The 27,777-nt window shown below is 29.8% G+C and overlaps 1 protein-coding gene across 3 annotated transcripts in view; it reads right to left on the minus strand.

Moving 5' to 3' along the window:
• The window catches only part of LOC132746614 (tyrosine-protein kinase transmembrane receptor Ror-like), a 201,778-nt gene that overhangs the window by 34,814 nt on the left and 139,187 nt on the right, over nt 1–27,777 (minus strand). Inside the window, exon 1 of one of the 3 annotated variants that reach the window (XM_060735824.1) lies at nt 9,544–9,756. The exons of the other annotated variants lie outside the window; for them this stretch is intronic. Coding sequence (XP_060591807.1) covers nt 9,544–9,565 — 22 coding nt within the window. The 5' untranslated portion in view covers nt 9,566–9,756. Of the gene's footprint in view, nt 1–9,543; nt 9,757–27,777 lie in introns of those variants that run through there. 3 annotated transcript variants of the gene reach the window in all.

The raw sequence follows: 27,777 nt of genomic DNA on the forward strand, positions 1-27,777 counted from the left end.
CATGATCTGTATATAGTATATCTCTCTCAAAATAATAGAATTGTAAAAGACAAATTTACATTATTTTATTTAATTAAAAACAGTGAGTTGGAACCTTATTAAGACGTGTTTTCATTGATTATGTGTCCAAAATAAAATTTATTTTCTTGCAAAACTTGATTTTTGTTGACAAGCACGACGTAAAATACTTTCAAGGAGACAAACTTATAATTGCAATGTCAGTATATCCATAAATGACATTGAATGTATACATGACAGAAAATAAACAAGCATCAAACCCGGAAAAAGTGAGCTGACTATTTTGTTTAAGTGGCCTTCAGCTTTAAGGTTAAATATGTTATTTTTAATAAATTGTTTCATATAATTGTCAAATAAACATAATTAAAGTATAAAAGGAGATCCATGACGACCAAAAGAATAATCAATAATGAATCGAAACATCTAATCTACCGGTTCACTTTCTAAATTCAAACTACTAAAGAAATGATTCGTTTCTTGTATTTTTACAAACGTACGTCATTGACGCGTTATTAGGCTTAACAATGATAAGATGCACTATTCCAAGATTAAATAAATATAGTTTGAAACAACATAGACTTCTTTCTTTATTAATCAGAAAACAAAAACTGAATGCCGGTTTTACACAATCAATATCTTCTAAATTTGCAGTATAAGAGTTGATATCAATACTATATTGTTACACCAGACATAAAGTTAAATAAATATTACTATCACATGTTGGTTGGTCTGTGTATTTCTGTCCCATATTTAAACATCTTACAATACAGAACAGAAAATCTATTTTCATTCACTTCTGTACAAATGATATCTATATATAATAGAAATACATAAAACGTTTGAAATTCCTGAATGAAATAAACAGTAAAGAACAATACACACATATTCTGTTTGGCACGTGTCCATTTTTCATCATAGAATTATGTACGTAGTTAAAACTGTTTGTTTTTCTTAACGTTTAATAATTTATTAATTATAAAATTATCGTAAGTTCTGAACTTTTAAGTTATTTATATATTGCTGTTTAAAAAGGCAGATGTAATGTTAGAAAATGAAGCATTATTAAAAGGCTTTTCTTCATCTCAATACAGTTTGCAAATTTTACTGCCATCGCGAAACACATTTCGTGAAACAACAAAAACACGAAATTCCGACAATGAAAAATCGAAAACATAACTGTGTGTGAGAGATCAATATTCAAAATAAGTATTTAGTATTTGAACAGAATCTTGAAATCTCACACTAAAACAATAAAACATGAAAACAAATATTTGAATATCATAGACAAGGTTTTATTGAGTCTGTTCAGCTGAGAGATAATGGAAGTCAACATCTCTTACACACATTTCCTTACACATATTCCTGCAGATAAAGTCAAATTTAACAACACTAAGTCAAAGTCCAGGGTAAATTTGCTTCACACATCAATGTAAATTAATACCATCATCCCTGTGAGGGTGATAGAACATACTAAAAACTTAACCAACAAAATTAAAACAAATTCTAAATAAATAAATAAATTTGAAAAAAATCAGACTCTAGCCCGGCTCACGCATTGGTGTAACATTTCTGCACTACGAAGTCAAAAACGATTTGATATTCATACAATATCACTAAACAATGATACCGATAGAACGTAGTCCTTAATGACGTACTCAACAAAAATAAAAATGATTGTTTGGCATTTTTCTAATCACAAACCATTCATCGATATGTTTAGGTCTTAATCAGCTAAAATCCTAAGTGTAGTCAAATAAAGAACCATATTTGAGCATTAATTTACAACCTGACAAGTGTCAATGAAATGTCAGAAAGATATAATATTAGCGTCTGAAGAGCATTGAACATTTTTCCAATTCAAATGTCTTGAATTCCTTGAAGTAACCTTGATATGAATGATGGTGTCTCTAAACTAGGCCTGCTGATCATTAGACTATTTTATCATTTATAGTCATCGTTAAGTCAAAAAATATATTCTATATGTTGTATGTGCGCGCGCGAATATGCGTGTATGTGATAGAATAATAAAACTATAAAACAGACAAAAAGAATTATTTCAAAACTTGAAAAGAGTTCTTTGAACCGGAATTTACATTTATCAAATTACAATCTAAATTTTAGAATGCGTTGTTTGCTGTTATAGATTAGTTAACAAAATATAGGCATAAATGTTGGAAATTATCGTAAAATTCACAAAAGATATTTAAAAAAGCGAATAGATAGATACGCGGCATGATTTATGTGTTTACGATCATATAGAATCTACGCACGCGCCAAGTTGATAAATATTTCCGACATGTTATCTAACACAATTTTTATAATACGTCAGAGAATAGCTTAATAATGTGCAGCCGAATGGCAGACAAGACATTAAAAGATAGTTTCTGTAGGTCTAAAAATGTTTCAAGTATTTCAATGGCTTTAGAAAAGTAAGCCGATTTTCTGATTTCGATAGATATATTTATGCGGAATTTCAAAGAGTATATTTAAAGATACATATCGAATTAAATATTTAAATGAAAAACGGTAAAAATATGTTGTTTCAATTTTCTTTTGATCGATTCTCGAAATAGTTGTAAGTTAAACATAGAATAATTAATTCCATAAGCTCTTCAAGGAACACATAAACAGATTTCAGGCATTTAGGCAATTTACGTATTAAAACTTTAAAACACAGTATTGCAGACAGCAGAGTTACATGTACATCTTTATACACTTTAAATATATTTAACACAGATTTTATTAATATCCAAATACCTGACCGACATCATTTTTACCAAAATGCGCATAAACATAATTACGAGGTATATCCTTTTTTATATTGATGTGGAACTTTCGCAAAAACGTTTCATAGTTTGTTTTCTTACTAGGATTTTCTTGGTTTTTTTGTTGATGCAAGACAATAAAAACTTCACAAGAATTTACAATTTGTTGTTATATGAATATGAGACCTATATGGTATTTTTTATCAAACTTGACGTCGGTTCGAGCTTTTTTCCAACGTTTGGGCCAAACTTGCAAAACCAACTACACATTAACAGTGATTACAAAAAAAGAGACCGTTATCGTCGTATTACACTACACGCTCAGTGTGTAAGTGTACAATAAATTTAAGAAATACATAAGCTGTAATTTATGTCAGAATTAGATCGCTTCTGGCTCGGTTAAACTAGATAAAAGCCTTACCATGTTTTGCGTAAGCCAGTTCTAGTGGGCATGGACGGTTACTTGCACTTACCAGTACCGTCTCAATCAAACAGAGCCTGCAACATTTACAAATTTGTCGTTTTGGACATTCTTTTGGGAATTTCGTTTTTCTCTATTTTACAGATAATTTCAATTCAGTTTAGAAAAATAGGGGACAGTAATTGTGTTCTCAAACTATTATATGTATATAAGGTCACTTCATGGGCCTAGTTCATTAGCACTGACAAAAAAAACACACAAACACCAGGCACAGTTATCGTTATGTTGAGCAATGTTGATACGCTTCGTTTATATCAGTTTAATGATAATAATATAATTTCTTACATTAACAATGAAGAAATACAGAAAATCACATGCTATTTTTTTAATCAACCCAAAGGCAGAATTGAGTAATTTACAACTTTAGACTCGAAACGAAATGGAACATTAAAAAAAACTTTTTTCATGTTTTGAATTTCTGTGACATCACAGACTAAAATTTAATCCAGATTTACAACTATGATCGTTTGGATATGTTTAGATTAAATTTAATCAAAGATATAAATAAAGCATACAAAATATTTTCAGGCTGATAAAATACATTTTTTCATACCACTTAGCCAAAACAAAATCTAAATTTAGATTCTTTGATGCTTTATTCATTACAATTATATATATACGAGTACATAAGTAGTCAAAATAAAAGATAAGCAACTGTTATTTTATTGCTATCTTATATTAGATTTTATGCAGATCTTTTATCGATAATCTTTATATAGCTGGACGTATGATAACGTTTGGTGAGAAGATTCAAATACGTTTTTGCAATACAGTAGCTTAAATGCAAGAAATATGAAAATAAAATCAGTATGCAATACTTATTTTATGACCGCACCTTTATAAAAAAAATATTTCTCATGTGCATACACATAGATACGTTAAAAAGTTTATCTTACGTTTTTATATTATTTATAAGCAGTTAAGCGTTAAGATGAAACAGTAAATTGTGATCTGGGTTTAACTTGCTACCGCGCTGGACATTTTGAGTATTTCGTGTGTAATTAATTTTAAAAAGTACAGTGTAACTACTAACTCTTTACAAGATGTAAAGCACACCTCTCCAGACAGCAACTGACATTAAGACCTTAATATTGAATATACAAAAGCAGTGGACTATTTTAAGTATCATATCTAAAAGAATTAATCACGTGGTAATTCTTTTAAAATAGTAAAGAAATACTTCAGACAAGATTAGATAAAAATAAAATATTACCGTGTCAAAAATATATTCACCTGTTCCATAATAGTTCTGATTGCCATCAACTTGTTGTTGAAGCCAGCTTAAAATTACTCAACTAGAAAGACATAATATAACAGTGTATTTTACAATCAATGTCTATTACGTTGCCCTGTTTTGTGTCATTTACAATATATTACGAAAGATGACTGCGAGTCATAACCGAAGTAGAAAATGAAAGAGGAGAAAAAGGTCATCACAAGAAACATTGTCGGACAACATCTCTTCACAAGTAACAGTATCAAATGACTTAAAGATATAAAATAAAAATTAAGCAATACCAAAGCAATACCAACAATCCAATCCAGGACCAATCATTGTGCATATATTGAAATGTTTATGCTTGACTTAAGAAAGCAAAATATGTTCTATTGTACAACTGTGAACAATAACTTTAAGAATAAAGGAATAAAAGTTCATCATCAAAATTGTATAGATCTAAACAGAAGAAAATCGTACTTGTACAATCCATAAACGTTTTTATATTGATGCAAATTGAAAGTGATAAAAAGGTGTACTAAATGTAAATGTCAAGGTCATCCATGTTAATTAATACAGCAAACGTTTGTTATAATGCAAATTAAATGTTATGAAGCGTGACCTATTAAACCTGTTTGTTAAGCTTTATATGCGTTAAAGTTTCAAAATTAATATTTGTACTTAAATAAGGTACTGGAAAAAGAAGGCCTCTCATATTTAGCCTCTGCCAAATCTATATTTGGTGAGGGTATTATTAAAACAATCCATATTTTCCTAAAAATTATATGTGCTTACGACGCATAAAAGACACTTACTAGAGTTATGGTATTCAAAACAACCCATTCATTGTAATATTTTGCAAACATACTTAAATTAAAACTATATCAACACTTTTTTTTTAAATCACTTTTTATTATCAAAATAACAGAAATGTATTTAAATAGTTCAATAATAAGTTTCATTACATTAAAAAGTAATTTAATTTAGTAGCAGGAAATGAACAAACATCAAATTAAACAAGAAGCCTACAAAAAACTTCAAAACAATTATTCATTTCTTACGACTAGAAAAATAAATAGCAACAAATGATGTACTTAAATGGTTAAAAACTATCATTATTCTAAAGAATCTACTACGCTAAACCAAAATCGAGCGATTCTAAGAAGGCTTAACAATGAACTTGGGGAATATTTAATAATTTTGCTCACTTTGATATAAACTTTAACATAAAATAAAAAAAGATCAACAATGAATTCACCGAACGCAATACCCAATCAAAAACAGGTCCACCGACAAGGAGCCCTGCGAGATACCAAACATAATAATGATGGCTAAAACACGTACCTCGGTCATAGCATTACTATTATCAAGTATATAACGGAAATCATGAGCCGGACATATATGTTCTGCTCTTTTTGTTACATTTTTTTTAAATGATGTTACTAGTACGATTAAGAATTTCGACAAGTGTATGAATATCGAATATAACTCTAGTATTTATAAAATTATTATTAAACGGTTTTTTGCCCAGGCTTTGCACATCAAATACTTTCTTCGAAACAAAATCGGATGTTGTTTAATTTCGTAAAGATCTGATTAAAAACACATTAGAATATCTGCACATTATAATGGTTTACAGAACGTCTACCTGCTTCAAAACAGGTGAACCACTTAGCTACAAATTGCTTTAAAGTTATCAATGATGATTTTACAAAATTTCATCAAGAAAAATGCAAGGAGGGCAAAACATTAAATAATGATTAGGTCTGTGCTTCCGGTGTTAAATTGATATTTGCATCTTTAAGATAAATTTGTATTTACAAACACATTTTGAAACCGAGAACATTGTCAAGACAATAAAAAATCAAACTTTACATTTCAAATAAATAAATTCGTAAATGTCTCATTTGTCATTGTAGTATGTTTGGAATGCGCATATAATACGAGTTTATTGTTTTAATGAATATTTAGCTACCCATCTCTCACAAAAAGTCGGAAAAAGAGACAATTAAGGTCAAAGCTCAAAATGTTCCCACTTTAACAGTTTATGTTGTTCCTGCTACATGTTTCAAAAATAAATAAAAAAAGGAAAGGAGAGGGAAAACTTGAACAATTTGTTTCACAGCTTCATTTGTTATCTTTGACTTGTTTTTCACACCTGCTGATATAACCTTTATCTTGTTGCAACTTTACTGTAATGTATCACTTATATCAGCATAGCTTAAATGAGAAATTCTTGAAGTGTTGCCATTTTAACTTTGTAATATGAATTTTGGCGGCAGGTCAAACAAACATGACTGTTGAACATTATTTCAACATATTTTCAAATTAATAATTTATATGCACACACACAGTGTAAGGCTTGTTTGAATTACACTATGCACTGTATTAGCATCTTCATTGAAAGAACTGTTTGTTTTGTGTTATAATGTTATGTACTTTTGTGATGTACTATATTCTGAAAACAGTGGATAACTTTGTAATAATGGATGTTTCAATATGGTATACGACCGTTGACCATAAACTTTGTGGATGTGGCTATACTTCAATCACATACTCAACACAAGACGGTTTACAAACAATAATAATTATACTTCCATTCACATGTTTAAACTGAAACACTTACATTTGTAAAAAGCATATGACGTCACATCTAGTGAAGTAAGCATAGTAGTTAATATAATATTTATAAGCTTCCATGCATTTATCGGCATGAATAATATATAGCAGTAATAATAAGATATTCTTTATTGTCCTACTTTCTATAATCTATGTTAAAAGATATACTATGCTCATCTTTAGGTAAAATATTTTACCTTAGAAATGTATTGAAATCCATGAAATTCTTACAGAATATGTTTAATTCAAATAACATAATGAATAAACTATGTATTGGAAGCTGCATTCCCTATTACGGGTCAACAACAACAACAACATAAACTTTATTTAGCTCAAGCAATGATTACAAGCATGTGAGCATACAGCGAATAATACATTTGAACAAAAGTACATTAGGAGGTCACGTGACAGATTGTTGTCAAGTAAAGTTAGTCTTTTCTTAAAAAAACTGCCAGTTTTTTTAATGACACTATATATTCATATTGTGACTACCTGTAGCGTGTAGAGTTCAAAACATAACATATCTACTTAAAATTAGGTCAATACATTTTATTTTATAAATACAAAGAGACTGTGTAGCAATCATCAATATTTTTAAAAATCAGATTTGAGCATAGTATATCTTTAAATATGTTAATTTTGAATGGTTCTGGAGTACGTTTTATTCCTTCTTTTCATATAACAATCTTCCAGTTTTCAAATCCAGACGCAGTTCATTTTCTCGTTAATCTTGAATCTTGCTGACAGGAAAAGACGTAAAAGTCTTTCAAATTGATACATAATTTGACACCCAAATAATAACCATGTCAATGTTTTCTTCAGAAAGAGCAGTTTCTTGATATTTAGGATGGTTAAAAACTTAAGATTATGCAAGATAAGGCATGGAAGAGAAGCCTGAAGAAAGAAATGAAAGATTTGGAATTTGAAAAATTACAAAACAATGGATGGAGAAGTGAAAACATTACTATCACGATATAATTTAAAGGCACTATGGATATAAATGGTATATCCAATTGTTTTAGTTATTATAAGTAAAAAAAACATGGAAAATCTAGTAAGAAATTGAAAATGTTAAAGATAGAAATTAATGATCAAAATGTAATTTGATTCGTTAAGGAGTTTCGTTTTCAATTAAAAACACATAGCATAAATGAAATAATGAATGAATGAATAAATGAATGGATAGATAAATAGATAGATAGATAGATAAATAAATAAATAGATAAATAATAAAAAGATGAATAAATAAATTGATAACAAATAAGAAGAAAATAAATAAAACCAAAATATAAGTAAATTGATAAAAAATAGATGAAAATTAATAAATATCTTAATTTAAGAAAACATCCCCCCCCCAAAAAAGCAACAAAAAAAAAACCCAACAAAAAACACAACAACATCATCAATAAGCTAGTAATAAAGGAAGATTATCACTCCCCTTTTTCTTAATTTCAATCGTTTTCATTATATATTAAACATTATAAATAACATTTTGTGTTGCTACCTTACATTTATTTAGAAATTCGATGAAAATATAGTGCATTGGAAAAATAGCAGAGAAACGGAACATTTGCTAAATCCATATCAGGATTCCACCTCTCACGGTTTTCATTATAAAAACAAAGTATAATTATTCTAATATCATTTTCTTTTTTCAGCTTTTCTCAGCTCTTGTTCCAATTCACGAATGGATATGTTAACATATTAGATTTTTTTTAAATACAAAAATGTACAGTATTGATGACTTTTATCTTGCGCTTGTTTTTTCTGCTTAGATAAATGTCAAATAACATTAAACTAATTGCTTTTCAAGTGTACATGGCGTAGACAAGTTTCTCATTAGTTACATTCATATAACATTTATTATATCATTATTGATAGAAATATTTGTTTAAAGAAACATTATATGCCTCAGAAACTAAAATTTGTTTACTTCTTTAGAAAGGGCAAAGGTGAATTTAATATCATTTTAAATAATAGTTTTAGAGAATGTAAGTTGCTTGTAACCTGAAAAAATTAGAGGTAAATGTGAGAAAAATGTCATAGAGGTAGTAAAATGTAAACAAAGTAGTATTTTTACTTCCATACAAAATACTATATCTGAGGCATAATGGGCTTTTAATGCTTTAAAATTAACGTTTTTGCTCTAATATGTTGTGTGAACTTTATGTAAGTAACTATAAGCGAAATATCAATGCAACAGTTTTGTTTGACTTTGCGAATTTGGTTATAAGGTAACATTGGTCAGTTTTTTTTTAAATTTATTTTTAGTTGCTTTTTAAGTAATTGAAATTAAAACATAAATTTTCATACAATGCAATAATAAAACATTCGTTGAAACGTATAAAATACTTAAAATAAATCAAATTTAAAGTTTACTAATTTCAAAAAAAAACCTTGATGACAAAAGTAATAAAAATGCACATCAAATCAATGTGACTTACCTATGGGTAATTTGTGCTTCATGTCATTTTATAAATCCTATTAAGTACAATTATGTCTGCAGATAATTAATCAGTATTGCAAATTCCATAAAATTAATCCCAACTTCAGTCGGCCCGAAGAGAAATAAAAGACTCCTAGCGTTATTTTAATGACTACGTGAAATTTGTAACGGAAGATGCCAGAATGCCTACCTGTAAACTATTTTTAAAATTCTCTTGAATGATAATACACAGCTATATCGGTAAAGAAACCACTGTTAGTTCCATTCATCGTATAGCATTGGCAGAAATTTGGCTCATCTTTCTGTATCTTCACATTGAAAACAGGTATTTATCAGTACATTTAACCCTTTACAGAAAATATACAGACAAGAAAAATATAACACGCTTTTAAACAACAAAAACAAATTGTGATTCAAATATAAACCGTATGCTAATTCTATTTCAGTTTAAACATATTTGTTTAAAGGCACATTATACCTCAGAAATCCATATCTTTTCAATTCATTAATATGTTAAATATATATGTTTAAAAAAGATAAAGTGCATGTTAGATGGAATACAACAATAAAGAAGCGCCGGACATGCAGCTATGTGTCGTAGAGGTAGCAAAATATAAACAATGTGGTATTTTGACTAAAGGTGCAAAAGATAATTCATATATATAGCAAATGAGTATGATTTGTAAAGAGTATGATGAGTAAAGCTAAAAAAACAACTTTTTTTAGATATACAAATGATAGCATATCGGAGGCAAAACAGGCCTTTAACTTTTTTTACGAAACAAGTTCCTGCAACTTAAATTAATCACTGTCGAATCTTTATGTTTAATGTTTTTATTATTAACACGAGATAAAAGTTGCGAGAGAGCAAGGAGAAAATGTTTCCCTTTATTTGCATGGAAATATTTACCTACATAAATAAAACATTAAAATGAATTTCTTATACATGTACATACATTACAGATTAATTAGCTGTCGCCACGTATGAAGAACGAAAATATCAGAGCCGTGTATTCCAGATCTATAACAGCTATCTTTATTAATATTAAAGCATCTAGTAAAAGTCTTTTATTGCCAAATTGAAATAAGTGAATATGAAATATATTTGTACCCTATGATCTATTGTTCAGGCCTCAATAGACGGTAGGATTTTGAAGTACAACGCCGATTAAAACTAAGATGTACAAGCAAATCTTAATGTGTGAAGGCTACTTTCTCTTGAATTCGTAAACCTTAATACTAAGGGATAGGACATGTTCTATCGTACAGACCTTCCGCGATGACAAGTAACATATTGTCAAAGTATCTCCTGATAATGGGTGTAATGAATGCAATTCCAGAACAATTAGGGCTAAAAGGTAAACATAGTAGTAAGATGGGGGTACAAATGATGTTAAAAACTCTTCAGGAGACCCAAAGTTGTGGTATGTTCGAACCCCAAATTATTCCGAAAATGATTATGTCACGATATTGAACTGTTCTCTAATTAGGGGAGGACGTTTGTAGGTGGCCGGACAGCTCAGTCAGTACGGCCACAGTACGGTATTCTGAGGGTCCCAGGTTTGAATCTCGGTCAGACTGCACATTAAACAAATAAAATCTTTAAAGAATGTTTCAATCATTACTTATGGAGAAAAAAGTAATTTAGTGAGCAAAGTATGTAAATGATCAATTGGAAGGGAACTTTTTTTAAGGGAAACCTCAGATGATTCCTACAACGGAGAATTACTGTCTGAATGGAAGTGTTGTATTGCTTTTAAAATTGTACATATTATCTATAATTAGTGTTGTACAACTAAATCCTACCGTCTGCCGAGGCCTTTAGAGGATTTTACTAGCATATGCTTCCATTTCAAGTCCTTTTTTCCAAAACATTACAAGTGTCATATAAGCCATTAAACACGCAAGGTTCTTTGTTAAAAATTGCTATCTACCTTATTTATGCTGTCAGATTCAATGATCGTTACATAGCAGAAATAATTGCTAAGGATAAGCGTTAAATTCCTTGCAGACTAAACCAATAAGAAGTACATACGTTCATTATAAGCTTGTCAGATAAGAACATACTTTACGTAATTGGGAACAGTAGGAGTTTGTTTAATATTTAACTCATTGAATGATACACTCTGTATATTCAATTGTTCTGTACAGTTACAAAATGTAAAAGGTTTCGATGTTTCTTCAATTGATACCACCGACCGTTCGAAATATTTCTCGAGTTAAAAATCAGTCAGAAAATCTCTTCGGCATTCAATTTGATGCTAATGACAATGTATATACAGCAGCTTTTCCAGATGCCTTAAACATTTAATGAAAGAAAGTCCAATGTTACGATGTTCTAATCAGGGATAATATTGCACAAAGGGGACACCCCAGGAGCACGGTCACCGTGTCATTTAATAACAAAAATAAAAACACTACCTTCATAAGAACCATTAATCCTGAAGAAATCGGAAGTAAGATGGAGTAATAGAAACCATAACATTTGATAAAATGTTATTTTACTTTGACCGTCAACTGTTCACTCACCACATAAATATACTATTGAATGACATAAAGTCACTTTAACAAGGCTATTTATTATATAATTAATTTATTTCCTTGCGTTACTAACACGAAACGATTTCAAAAAATAATTCATCATTAAACAAAGTAATCAAGGAAGGGATGAAGAACAACACGTCAGAAACACCAGAGTGGGTTTACGTTATTATATTTATCTACCGGTTTCGGTCATATAATGACCTTCATCAGGATAATTCATCTTTGACAAATACCCGTAGAATTGTTTTATTTCAAATGATAATAATAATTCAATGATCTAAGTCAATAATAATTATCTTAACCTGTAAATGTTTGCGTTACAAACGCATCACTTGCATTACTTTGCCATTTCGATAAGAAACGTGAAATAGTTTCCATAATCACTTGCAAAAATAACTAAAAAAGGCAACAAACGTTTTAGTTTTTCTATTAAGCATTATGCGTTCATGTTTATTATATGTTTTAGACAAAAGGCAAGAGATAGAAGAGAAAAAAGCTTTTATCTCTCATGAATAATTTATATCGTATCATCATGCATTTTAAAATTGTGTCAAATGATAATGTAAGAAACATTTGTCCAATTCTTCAAATGTTTTCTTATATTTTCAATCGTTGCACAATTTTCATCATGTTTTTTTTTGTTAAAGATAAAGTCAGAAGAATTAGGTGTTACAATGTAATTTATCTATTTAGCTTTGGTATTTGAAGGCTGTATACTGTTTTGAATCATTTTCTTTATGCAAGATAATTCAAAGTAAAACTCCGTCTAGAAGATACCGCTTTGAAAGCCAGCTATCCAATTTCTCCGCAATTGACCAACAACGTATCCCCCATGAGGTAAGATTCAGTGGTGAATGACAAATGACCATTAGATTTAATACACAAGTACATAGACATAGACATATTTTGCATAGCCCGTGGATTGAACTAGCGGCCCCCTGGACTACATTTACAATTCATTCCTAAGCTTTTCCTCCAATATTCGGACGGCAAATAAAATAATCATGCTAGAGCATATATTCATTCTTGAAACATATGGATAATACTTGAAAAACATACTATAGATAAGCAACTTACACTGAATATTGCCCTCTCCTAAAATAATTCCCAGCAAATTGTTGACAATACAAAAGTCTGAATGATTACTCTATCGGAAAAAGCATTCTGTATTTTTGTGTTCTTGATTTAACCTTTCTATATATTAAGTAGATCTATCGTTTAAAAGAATTCCTATAAAAGACGCAATATAAAAACACTTTCCTTCAAATGGCCAGGCCAATTTGTCGCTGGAATCAAATTGCTCTTCTTTTGAGAGACTTTTTGTAATCAAGAACACTCCTTGAATAGATCGTAGTTCACATTTCTTGATTCCAATATAAATTAATATATTTTTGTATTCTAATTTGCAAATAAAAGCAATAATCCATGTGGCCGATAGAAAATTTCATACATAGCTTTCAGAATTTATCGATAGTGTTTATAAAAGGTTGGAATAGTCTTTTTTATTTTATACTTACCATTTATAATCACCATTTGATCAATGACCATTATAACAGTCAATCTTTTGAAATGTGTTACTTTTTAAGTTTAATTAAATGGGCCTAATGCCACTATTTTAAAGAGTATACAATAAACAGTGGCTCACTTAAAACACGAACTTCACATATTGTACTGATAAATTATCTATCAACAACTTAGGAAAGAGCACATTTTCAAATAGAAAGGCGGTAATTGCGTTAATTGTTTAATGATCTGAACGAAGGAACACAATAGTAAGAGAGGGGAAAAATCTCAACAAATACTCAAACTCAAATTTTTTACCCTTAAAATATCAATTCCGGCGGTTTTTGTTTTCGAATGTAAACTTTCAATTTGATATATATGTAATATTCAAGTAAAAAAATAAACTAATCGTTTATAAACTACGAGCAAAAAAAATTGTGTAACGACCAAATCATGGGTTAAACAATAATTTGAATGTACATAGACTGTTAATCGATGGAAGCTTAAATGTTGAATTCTGCCTAAGCAGGAACTAGGGGGCATGGACGGTAACTACCACTTACCAGTACTGTCCACGAACAGGCTCAATCAAACCGAGTCTGCAACATTTTCAATTTTTATGTTTTATGTTACGTTCTTTAGGGATTCTGTTTACCTTATTTGATATGTACAACTCTAACACTAACATCAACGTAATTCATTTTGCTGAATAGGCACCCGATATGATATAATTGTAAAATGCAGTTTTATATCGTCTTATTCATTTCTATAATTATTCTTTAAGTTCATCATATGGTTCCTTAGTTTGAAAGATATTGTTATAACAGTTCCCAGTTCCACATCTCTATGACACGGTTTTCCTCTTAAGCTTGAACAATTCGATTGATAACAACCTTTATGCAACTTGAATGATATTGTCGTGAGACTGAACAAACAGTCGTTAATACAAGTTTTGATGAGTACAGAGACGTAATGCTAGATAAAGTGAGTCTTATATGATTCCCTTGTGAACTTTTATCATATCCAAGTATAATAATCATTATGACAAAGGTCAACATTAAAGCAAGAAAATGATAGTTGCCGATACCAGAAATGACATTTTTGTCATATATATATTTCAATACATGACGTTAATACTAATTTACAGATTACAGCATACAATATGGAACCAGAAATCTATAGCAACCATATATATCTCTAAAAATGAATAAGGTCACCGAAAAGTGTTTTATTATTCAGACAAAACTTATTGAATTATATGAAATGAGACTTGTTTAATACATCTTGAAAAGCAAATGTGATTCGGTTAGAGATGTTAAATCTTTTTGCAAGACATTCCCAATTTCTTTCCTAATTGACACATTGATTTAAATATAATATCTTAGTACGATATGGTAAATATAAACTAAAAAAAAGCCTATAATACTTAGCAAGAGTAATAATGAATGCTTAATATTTGTTATAACGAAAGATTCAAATAGGATTTCTAATGCCTTATTTTTGTATAATATACTTTTTTATATAATTTGAAGTGCATAGTAACATTGCAATACCTTTTGATCAAACAAAATACTTTTTTTTCTTGTGTGGTATATTTATGTTGTTTCAGCTGAATGTGTCACGAATGCTCACAATCAATGAAAATAAACAACAAGAATATGTATAATTGAACCATTCCGTACATGCATGAAACTTCATATTACAATTGATTGTCTTCTAAGCTCAATAAGATAATTATTACATTGTCCATAAAATCTGAACTTAAGTCAGATTACCTTAATCTTGGCCGATTTTTCTCTGATAGTTCTTATCCTATTACATTTTCCACTCAGTTACAACAATCATTACATAGCAGGAATAATTGGAAACGATAAGCGTGAAACGATTGCCAGACTCAATCATTTATATGTGCACGAGCTTATTATAAATCTGTCTGATAAGACAATACTTTTTGTAAATGAGGAAAGTACGAAAGTGTTAAATAAACCAATAACATTGCTAATAATCGGACACACAATATTAAGTCTTGCATAACCTTTCGAATTCTCAAAACGAAAAAAAACGATGAATAAATCTTTCTTCTTAAATGAAAGAAGTCTACCTCAATAAACGTAGATGTAAAACACCTTAAGATACTAGTACACTTGGACTTTCTCACAAATTATCACAATGTTCTTTATAGGTCCAACATAAAGTTATAGTTTAATCTTCATTTTGAGAAATGTAAGTAAGCGTATTTTTTATAGTTGCTCTGAGTGCATCCAAAAACGAATAGTCTTTCAGAGAAATAGCGAGAGAAAAGATAAAGCTTTTATCTCTCATAAAAATAATATTGTTTAAAGTGACACATTTAGAAACACTTGTATTTAATCAATTGTATTTTGTAAATTCTTATAATGCATGGAAAGTTTATAAAGAATAAGTTCCGTAGAAGTATATATATAACTGAAATTAAAAGAAGAAATTGCGAAGGTATAACATTTTAGATATAAATTCCTCCTTAATAAATCTGAAAAGGAATACAAAAACCCTCACAAAACGAAACAAAACAATACACCATCAAATGTCAGTTTTGGAATACATCCTATATACATGTTGTATTATAATCAAACCGTCAAATCTGAAGATGATAAATGAATGAGTTTATTGTTGATACACAACACACTTAAAATATATGTTATTGAGGAATACCTGTTTTCATTTCTGGGTAGAAAAATGGATTACTGGTTTTAAGTGTTGATTTTAAGTATAATTAGTATTCCATCTAATATATTTGATGTGTTTCATTGTTATTTATCAATTTTGTAACAACTGGTAGGCATTTCAGGTACATATACTTGCTTTGAAATCATTTCTGCAAGGGATTGTATATTAACATGTAGGAAATAAGTATATTTAGTGCTTAAGTGGATAACAAAAATCATATATCCGCAAGTGACCACTTATTAATATCTCAATGGGTTCTAAATCAGAGGTGAATGACAAATGACCATTAAACTCAACGTCAAGGAGAATCGAACTAGCAGTACGTGCATTAAAAATCTAAATATCTCGATAAGCTCATGTTAACTTTTTTCATACAATTGGATATTACTAAAAGATAAGTAACTTATACGAATACGGATAATTTCTCTCTCCAAAATATACCAAGGCAATTAATGCCAATACAACAGTCTGAATGATTATTCTATCGGAAGAACAAAAAACATTCTCTTTATTTGTATTATTTATTGAGCCTTTTTATATAAGTAGATCTATCGTCTGAAAGAATTCCTATAAAAGTCGCAATTAAATAAAAAACACTTTCCATCAAGTGGCCAGGCCTATTTGTCGCAGGAATCCAATTGCTCTCATTTGAGGAACGTATTTCAATAAAGAGCACTTCTTGAATAGAGCTCTGTTCACGTTTAATGGTAAGTCTTTAACATACGCACCGATAATAAGTTACGGAATTAACTTCATTGAAGCAGATATTGGCTTTCAATATGAATTATGAAAATAATAAATTTCTCTTTTATTAAATTCATATTGCTATAAACGAAATGCAGTAGCTTAATTAAAACGAAAACCTACATAATTGTTACTGACAAACCATCCGCACATTAGATTAGGAATATATTTAGATAAAATTACAACAACTGCGGTTGAGTGTTGTTATTCTCAACACAATATTAAGATTTTTAAACATTAAAAATGAAAGCCAGCGTTCTTGTAACTATGTACCAAACGTTGTATGTGGTATACGTGTAATGCATCAAGGCAATATCCCCAACGATTATAAGTTATTCAAGATCCAGGCCTTAATCCGATGTTTTGTACACAACTACGATAATTTCTATTTTTAATGGCTGCGTTGTCTTGTTATATATGTCAATTAAGATAACATAATAATCATATGATCATAAACAGTTTGTTCCTTGTTCTTCGCAAAGATAAAGGCCATAACAGGTAGACACTCGAAAGCATAACAACAAATGTGAGTACATATTGCAGAGAACGACCAATAGTCTGTTCAAGGGTGATAATCCAACATCTCTCTCGATCCTACACCAGCAGTATTGTGTTATCAAAATAAGTGCTGCTGCAGTGAACAAAAGCGTCTGTCAGATGATAAGATACAAAACTACGCCTAGCATATAATGCCCGAGTGAATTTACAAAATCAGTTGATCTATCAAGACATATACATCGGGTATGTTTAATGACTTATCGACAGACGATACTCAAATCATAATTTAGAAATGAATTTTGAAAAAAAAAACTAAACATTTAAATAACTGGATATACAACTATGACATTGATAACAGTCTTGTTGATTTCATATAATAGTTATTCACGATGACAATTTAAAGTTTTTTTTAATATTTTGTATTAAAAGTGTTTGTTCTTAATTCATTCCTACTGTCGGAAATAAACTGCTTTATATGTTATCAGTTCCATCTCTTTGTTACAGATTTCCTCTTTAAAAAGTGTTTGTTTTTTTTATTCCTTCGAGATTCCTATAGTTGGTAAGATATGTTGTTATATAAAATTCTTATTGCCACATCTTTTTGGTACGGGTTTCCTCTCATACAATCTTGATATTTATTTCATTACAACTTGAGTTATATCCCAAAGGGATTAATTAAATTGTAATATTGCAAGTCCTGATGTAGACAGGGATATTATTCCAAAGTAATGATTCTAGATGGAATGAGCGTTATATAAATCCCTTGCGAACTTTTATCATATTTTCATGTACTAACCCTTCTGACAAAGGTAATCATAAAAAGCTTGGAACTGAAAGATTCGGACACAACAAGTGACAGTTTTGTCATGTAAATATTCCAGTACGTGACGTCAATGTTAATTCCAAGATTACTCTTTACAATATGACAGTGCAAATGTATTACCATCTACGACATGTATATATATATATATATATATTTTCTAAATTGAATTAAGTCATCAAAAGGTTTTTTTTTCATTTTTTATTATCTAATTATAGAGCTCGATCGAGTAAGTTATGTATAAATAATTAAAGCTTTTTGCGCCAAACCTCACCACAAATTGTTTTTCTAATGGAAGAAAGTCCTTTTTAAGGTTATGCCCACATGTACATGAACACGGCAGATAACGGAAGAAAAGCAATAAATATAATTTATATTTACTTTACATGATGTCAGAATATATAACGTCATTTTGTATATGTAATGCTTTATACAATTATAAATTGATAATATGTGTATTTTTTTAAACTAAGCATTTAGTGATTGCGTTATCGGATAATCTCTTTTGATTTGATGTAATCGCACATGTTCAGTAATTTACACAGCCAGATATAAATGTAATACTGTTTTCAGCTAAACGTGATACAAATTTACACCAGGCCATGATTTATCGCTTAACAATATCTCGTCGCGTAAATTCAGTTAAATTTATTTAATTATTTTTTTCAAAACATACTTTTCAATAATTTTGCAATCCTACTCAAAGTTAAACGATGTTTTCACATTACCGAAGTCCTATTCATTTTCAAAGACATTAAAAAAACACTCCAGAGGTTGCTACGATCATTTTTATGAAATTTTAAGCCCAATAGAAGTATAATACCTTGTCCATTAGATTTAACTTTAATCAGATTGCCTTAATCGTGGTCCATCCTTGGCTAAAAACACTTTTTATTCATTGCTGTTTGATTTCAGCAATCAATAAAGGAATATATGCTTCGAAAATTAAAAAAATAATTTCACATTTAAGAAGGGCAAACTATAGTTTAAAAACCTTTAAATCATGGATCAAGAGCATGTTAGACGGTTATCAACTGAAAGAAATAGCGCTGAATGTCATGAAATTTGCAAACTGAAAACAAAAAAGTATTTTGAATCAATTCAAAACACTAAATCACAGTAAATGTTACTGTGCCAAAAGGCAACACAGCCAAATATGGTTCAAATGACCGATCCGTTTCCTTTTAAAAATAAAAGCAGGACTTCAAAAATAAAAGCTTTTCATAACAAATTAATGCATTTCTGGGGCATGATGGGCCTTTAAAAAGCAAGAATAATTTAAACCGATAAACGTGAAATGTTTACAAGACTAAACCAGTTATAAGTACACGAGCTTATTACAAGTCTGTCAGATAAGAAAATATGTTGTTTTTTGCAGATGAGGAAATTAAAAAGTGCTTAATATTGGTAACCACCAATGTATTGTAAATAATAAGACACCAAACTTTAGCATTGCATATAATCTTTAGAAATCACATCAAACTGTTACGAATTATAGCCCTGACAGTAACTGTTCTTTTTTTTCTTTGTCTTCCATTTTATGCGTTCGGTCTTTTACAATCATTCAATAACAGAAATTGGCACCGACTAGCTTGAAATGTTTATCAGAAATAAATCAGCTATATGTACACCAGATTATTATAAGTATGTCTGATAAAACAAGACCGTTTGTAAATAAGGAAGGTTAAAATGTTTTAACATACAATAAACTAGGAAAAATGCCGGTTATACAAATAAGACAGATACAATTCTAGCATAGCGTAACCTTTTTTATATTAATAAGAGTTTGATTTCGTGAAATAGTCTAAAAATAGAAGAAACCAGTTCCTAAAGAAAGCCAAACATGGAAAAACATAAATTTCCATCAGGCCCGCTTTAATTGAGCCTTTCATGGACGACAGTGCAAGCTACTGTCAATGCCCTTAGCAGAATTCAACATCTAAACATGAACGTGATGTAATTTATTTGAATGTAGAAACATACGCAGATGAGTTCATACGGTGGTTGTCATAAAGTCACGTCTAAATAAGATAAATTCACGTATTAAAATAACTTCATCTGCATTTTTATTATGAGGTGATATATAATATTTTAAATCATAATCAAATTCATTGTTCATTAATTACTGCAGATATGGATATAATATAATTATCTAATTAAAGAGACCCCCTTGTGTGACATGTTTATTATTTTATAAGGCATATAAACTTTAATATCGATATCACAAAATGTATTGACACATTGTATGTAAACCGAGGACACTTTTATAGCCATTTTACATGTTTAATTATTACGATGTTGTGTTCAGACAGTCGTACATTTGAAATACGAAGCAGAATGCATTGCTTAAATAAACGCTTATCACGTGCGTATGATTTTATGGCGCGTCAACACAGAATAGGTCATATGGCACCGATACAAGATAAAATTGACTAACCTCGGGCATTACAACTGTAAAAGCAACACCAGGGGTCAAAACCACCTCACTTGCTGGAGCAAAAGAGATGCCTTGACCACTAACGCTTACCCTGCATGGATAAACGGTGGCTGCAATTATTATGCCTCAACCATTTAAGGCAACCTTCGCCAATACGTAAAATATGGAATTTAGAAAGTGTAAATATATTTATATACATGTTCATATCATATATTGATTCTTTATACAAATGGATATCACTTGAAACACATACTAAGCAACTTACACTGAATATTACCTTCTCCTAAAAAAAATCCCAGCATATTGTTGACAATACAACAGTCTGAATGATTACACTATCGCAAAAAGCATTCTGTATTTCTTGTTCTTGATTGAACCTCTTCTATGTAAGTAGATAAAACGTTTAAAAGAATTCCTATAAAAGACTCAATAGAAAAACACTTTCCATCAAGTGACCAGGCTATTTTGCGCTGGAAATAAATTCCTCTTCTTTTAGAGACGTTAATCAAGAACAATCCTTGAATATATCTTAGTTCACATCTCTTGATGTAAATAAGTGAGTTGTCGACAAGTTATATAGCAAAGGAATTTACAATTGAATTCCAATATGAATGAACATATTGTGTGTTCTAATTTGCAAATAAAACCAATAATCCAAGTGACCGATAGAAAATTTTATACAAAGACATCAGGATGTACCTATAGTGTTTATTAAAGTGTGGAGCCTTTAATATTTGAGGCAGATCTTATTTTTTATACTAACCATTTCTTATTATCATCATTTAATCAAAGACCATTATAACAGTCAATCTTTTGAAATATGAAACTATCTAAGCTTATTTTGACAACTTAAAATGGGCCTTACATCTACGGCATTTAAAATTACTGTTTTTATTAAAACAGTTTAAGATAACCAGTGGCTTTCATAAAACACGTAACATATTATAGTGATCAACTATCCACAACTTAAGATAGAGCACATATTCAATTAGAAAGGCGATACTTGCGTTAATTGTTTTATTATCTGAACGAAAGAACACAATTGGATAGAGGGATCTCAACAAATACTCAAAGGTTTTGACCATTAAATATATATTCCGGCGTTTTTGTTTGCAAATGGTAACTCTCAATTTGATATACATGTAATTTCTAAGTAAAAACTAAACTAACCGTTTATAAACTATGAGCAATAAAATTTGTTTAACGACCGAATCATGGGTTCAACAATAATCTGAATGTACATAGAATGTAAATCGATGTAAGCGTAAATGTTGAATTATGCCAAAGCAGTTACCAGGGGACGGCAACTTTCACTTACCTGTACTGTCCACGAACAGGCTCAATCAAACCTAGTCTGCAACATGTCCAATTTTTATATTTTGGACGTTCTTTAGGGATTCTGTTTCCCCTTATTTGATATGTACAACTGTAACACTAACACCAACGTAATTCATTTTGCTGAATAGGCACCCGATATGATATAATTGTAAAATGCAGTTTTATATCGTCTTATTCATTTGTATAATTATTATTTAAGTTCATCATATGGTTCCTTAGTTTGAAAGATATTGTTATAACAGTTCCCAGTTCCACATCTCTATGACACGGTTTTCCTCTTAAGCTTTAACAATTCGATTGATATCAACTTTTATGCAACTTAAATGATATTGTCGTGAGACTGATCAAACAGTCGTTAATACAAGTTTTGATGAGTACAAAGACATAATGCTAGATAAAGTGAGTCTTATATGATTCCCTTGTGAACTTTTATAATATCCAACTATAATAATCATTATGACAAAGGTCAATATAAAGGCAAGAAAATGAAAGTTGCCGATACCAGAACTGACATTTTTGTCATATATATATTTCAATACATGACGTTAATACTAATTTACAGATTACAGCATACAATATGCCACAAGAAATTTATAGCAAACTAAATTAAATAAGGTCACCGAATAGTGTTTTATTTTTCAGAAAATAAAATATTGTATTATTTGAAATGAGACTTGGAAAAGCAAATTTTGTTCAGTTAGAGTTGTGAAAGCGTTTGTAGTTTGCTTTTAAGGAGATTTACTTTAATAAGCACATAGTGCTTCCGTCAAAATCCATTGCGTGTATTATGTTCGTATGGTTGTTTAAAAATCTAGAAACAAAGTGATCCCTCGGAAGCATTAATCACAACAAAATTACAAGAGAATTGCAGACTCGGTTTGATTGAGTCTGTATGTATAATTACAATATATGCAATAAAATATGTTTAAACCAAAGCTTTTTGCAAGACATTCCCAATTTCTTTTCTAATTGAAACATTTATCTAAATATCATATGCGATATGGTTGATATAACTCAAGTTAAGCCTATTATATTTAATAAGTCATGGTAAAAATGAATGATAAAATTTGTTATAACGAATGATTCAAACAGGATTTAGAATGCGTAATTCTGAATAATATCTTTAAATTTTCATATAATTTGAAGTGCACAATAACAGTGCATGATTTTTACAATTTTTGTCAAACAAACTTTTTTTTTCTTTGGTGATATATTTAATATGTTGTTTTAACTGAATTTGTCACGAATGCTTACAATCAATGAAAAAAAATGTTTAATTGTAGATTTCCAAACAAGCGTGAAACATTTAATTACAGTTTATTGTACTCTTAACTCAATAGGATATCTATTACATTGTTCATAAGATCTGAACTTAAGTCAGATTGCCTTAATCATGGAGAGTTCTTATCCTTGTCTATAACATTCTCCATTCAGTTTCAACAATCATTAAATAGCAGGAATAATTGGAAAAGGTAAGCGTGAAACGTTTGCCAGACTCAATCATTTATATATACACGAGCTTCATATAAGTGTGTCTAATAAGACAATACTTTTTGCAAATTAGAAAAGTACAAAAGTGTTAAATAAACCAATGGAATTGCTAATAATAAGACACACAATCTTGATTGGAAATCTCAACACGAAAGTAACAATGGATAAATCTTTCTTTGCACATGAAAGGAATCTACCTGAATAAACGTAAATGAAAATAAAAATAGTATATTTGTAAATACATTGACGGTCTTTCAAACTATCATAATGTTCTTTCTAGGTCCAATATAAAGTTATGTTTTCATTTTCCTAATGAGAAATTAAGTATTTGTCTCTCCTATGGGTGCTCTGGGTACATTCAAAAACGTGTAGTTTTTTCCAGACAAATAGCGATAGAAACGAATAAGCTTTTATCTCTCATAAATAATAAATATTGTTTAAAGGGTTACCAAATGTCAAGTTAAGAAACTCTTGTAATATCAAATCTGTAGAATTCTTACAATGTCAACTTATACATTGGATTTCAATTATAAGAACAAATTGTAACGAAATTACATTTGAGATATTTATCCCTACATAATAACTCTGAACAGCAATTATCCCCCTACCCCCAAAAAAAAAAAACAATACAAATTGAAATGACAGTTTCGGAAGAGTTCCCTTTAAATTTTGTATTTTACTCAAACCGTTTAATCTGTAAATGGTAAATGAATGAGTATTCTGTCTAATGTGTTTTAATTTTGTAACAAATGGTATTGTATGTCAGGGAAATGATTCCTGCAATAGATGGTATTACAGGAGATCTAGGAGATACGCATATATAAAACAGCTTCAGAGGATTACAAATTCGTATATCCGCAAGCCACCGCTTGTTAATATCTTATGGGTTTTGAATCAGAGGTGAATGACAAATGGTCTTTAAACTCAACGTCTGAAATAGAAAGTCAAGGAGAATCGAACTAGCAGCTCCTGCATTTAAATCTGAATCGCTCACTAAGCTTATGTTAACTTTCTTAACTTTCGTTATGCAATTGGTTATTACTTTGTAATAAGTCTCATAGGTAAGTAACCTATACGAATACGGGTTATTTCTCTCTCCTAAAAATTACCAAGATAGACAATTATTTCCAATACAACAGTCTGAATGATTACTCTACCTTAGTTTTTTATTCTTAATGGAACATTTCTTTGTAAGTAAATATATCGTTTAAAAGAAAATTCCTATAAAAGACGTAATATAAAAAAAAACACTTTCCATCAAGTGGCCAGGCCAATTTGTCGCAGGAATCAAATTGCTCTTCTTTTTGGGAACGCATTTCAATCAAGAACACTCTTGAATAGTGCTTTGTTTACATGTAATGCTGCGTCTTTAACATATGCATCAATAACAGGTTACGAACTTAACTTCATTGAAGCAGAGATTGGATTTCGATATGAATACTGAAATGAATAAATTACTCTTTTATAACTTTATTATTGCTATAAACGATATGCAGTGGCTTAATTAAAGCAACCACCTTCAAATTTTTTACTGACAAACCATAAGGAATATATTCAGGAGGAATGGAAACAACTTTGGTTGAGTGGTGTTATTTCTTAACAAATAATCAAACGAAGAATTTTAATCATTAAAAATGACAGCCAGCGTTCTTGTAAATGTGTATTTAAGCATACAAGCAAAGATTGTATAAGTCATTCAATATTAAAACCTTGATCCGATGTATTGAAGACAACTAGGATAACTTTTAATTTTTTTAATTGTTGCGTTGTCTTTTTATATATGTCAATTAAGATAAAATTATCATTACAGAATCATAAACAGTTTGTTCCGTGTGCTTTGCGAAGATTAAAGTCATAACAAGTAGACACTCGAAAGAAATAACAACGAATGTCCGTAAACATTGCAGAGTTTGAGCTAGTCTGTTCATGGGAGGTAATTCAACATATCTCTCGATCCTTCACCGGCAGTATTTTGCTCTCAATATAAACCTGGTTGCAGTAAAACACAAGCGTATGTAAAATGATCAGATGAAAAACTAAGTCTATCATATCATCCATGAATGATTTTACAAAATCAGCTGATCTATCAAGACATGTAAATAGGAGATGTTTAATGACTTGCCAATAAGTTAAAGGTCATAAGTATGGACGGACCATATTCAAATCATAATTAAGAGAATGATTTTAAACTACCTTAACATTTAAATAACTGGATGTACAAACGTGCATTTCCATGGATATAACAACAAATTTATGTATGACATAGCGGCATAATTTTCAATCTTCTGGTTGAACTGAATAAGTTTTTTTTTATTTCAAAATATTGACTATTATAATGTCCATTTAACAATTATTGATAATGACAACAGAAAGAAATAAAACTGTCTAAAATATAATGGGATTCCTTTTATTATGCTAATTCCTGAGGCTATTAATGTAATTTTTTGGGGTTATGTGGGTTTTTAGTTTTCCGTATTAAAATATCAACATTACTACCCCAATTTACAATGAGATATGCATAATACCACTTTAATAAATACAAGTTTTATTTATTTGATATCCATTTAATTCAAATATACATAATGCTTAATATATGTAGTTTTGTTTTGAATTACACTAAAACTGTCAACAGTGACGTTGAACATTGACGTCAAAGGAATGGAGAAGACACTAACTGTTTTTAAACCGCTTAAAATGAACAAGAAATTATTTACAAAGCGTATTGGTAGAACGTGATAAAGGCTTATCTAATCAATCGACAATATGTACAACTATGACATTGAAAACAGGGTTACTTATTGACTTCATGTAATAGTAATTCAAGATGTACAACATTAAATTTTATTTATATTTTTGATTTAAAGTGTTTGCTTTTAATAATTTCAACATTCCTACAGTCGGAAATAAACTGCTTTATATGTCAGTTCAATCTTCATGTTGCAGGTTTCCTCTTTGATATGTTTGTTCATTATTATTCCTTCACATGTTCAAGATTCTATATTTGGAAATATATGTTGTTATATAATATTAATAGTTCCACATCTCTATGGTACGGGTTTCCTCTTTTACGAGATGATTGATAATTATTTCCTAACAACTTGAATTCTATCCTAAAGGGATTAATCAAATTGTCATATTACAAGTCTTGATGTGGACAGGGATATTATTTCAAAGTCATGATGCTAGATGGAATGAGCGTTATATAAATCCCAGACGAACTTTTATCATATTTTTATATACTAACCCTTCTGACAAAGGTCATCATAAAAGGCTTGGAACTGATAGTTTCCGACACAACAAGTGACAGTTTTGTCATGTATATATTCCAATACATGACGTCAATGGTAATTCAAACATACATACAGTATGGTAGTACAAATTTATAACCGCATTCTACATGTATATATATTTTTCTAAATTGAATTAAGTCGCCGAAAGGTTTATCTTTCAGTTGGTTTTGATTATCTAATAATGGATCTCGATTGAGTTAGAGTTGTAAATATATTAAAGAGCTGTATATATAATAAAAGCTTTTTGAGCCAAACTTTCCCACATATTTTTTTTTCTTTTGGACAAAAGTATTATGGCATGTTTCTATTTTGTTAAAGGCTAATGCTAACGTCACATGGACTTGAAAACGGCAGATAACGGAAGAAAAAAAAGGATTTATATTAACTTTGCATGATCTAAGAATACACTGCCGTTTTTTTGTATTTGTAAAGCTGTACACGATTATTAATGGGTAACATATGCATTTTTAATTATGCATGTAGTGATTGCGCTATCGGATAATCTCTTTTGAGTCGAAGTAAAATACACATGTACAGTAATTTACAATCCTAGATATAAATGCTATGATTTTATTTTCCAACTGAACCTGAAACATGATTAGAACAGACAATGATTTCTCGATTAACAATATCGCAATATCGCTTTGCATAAATTCAGTTAATTTATCTAACCTTATTTTTTATACCCCTGCACAACAAAGTTGTAAGGGGGGGGGGGGTATACTGGAATCAACTTGTCCGTCCGTCCGGCCGGCCGTCCGTCGGTTTTTTCTTGTCCGCCCAATAACTTAAGATTCCTTTGACCCTTAGTCTTCACATTTGGCATGGATGTTAGTCATGATTGGTAGATGACCCCTATTG

This window comes from Ruditapes philippinarum, unplaced genomic scaffold (genome assembly GCF_026571515.1).
Source record: "Ruditapes philippinarum isolate M1 unplaced genomic scaffold, ASM2657151v2 ctg1759_1_1_1_1, whole genome shotgun sequence".
Classification (NCBI taxonomy): Eukaryota; Metazoa; Mollusca; class Bivalvia; order Venerida; family Veneridae; genus Ruditapes; species Ruditapes philippinarum.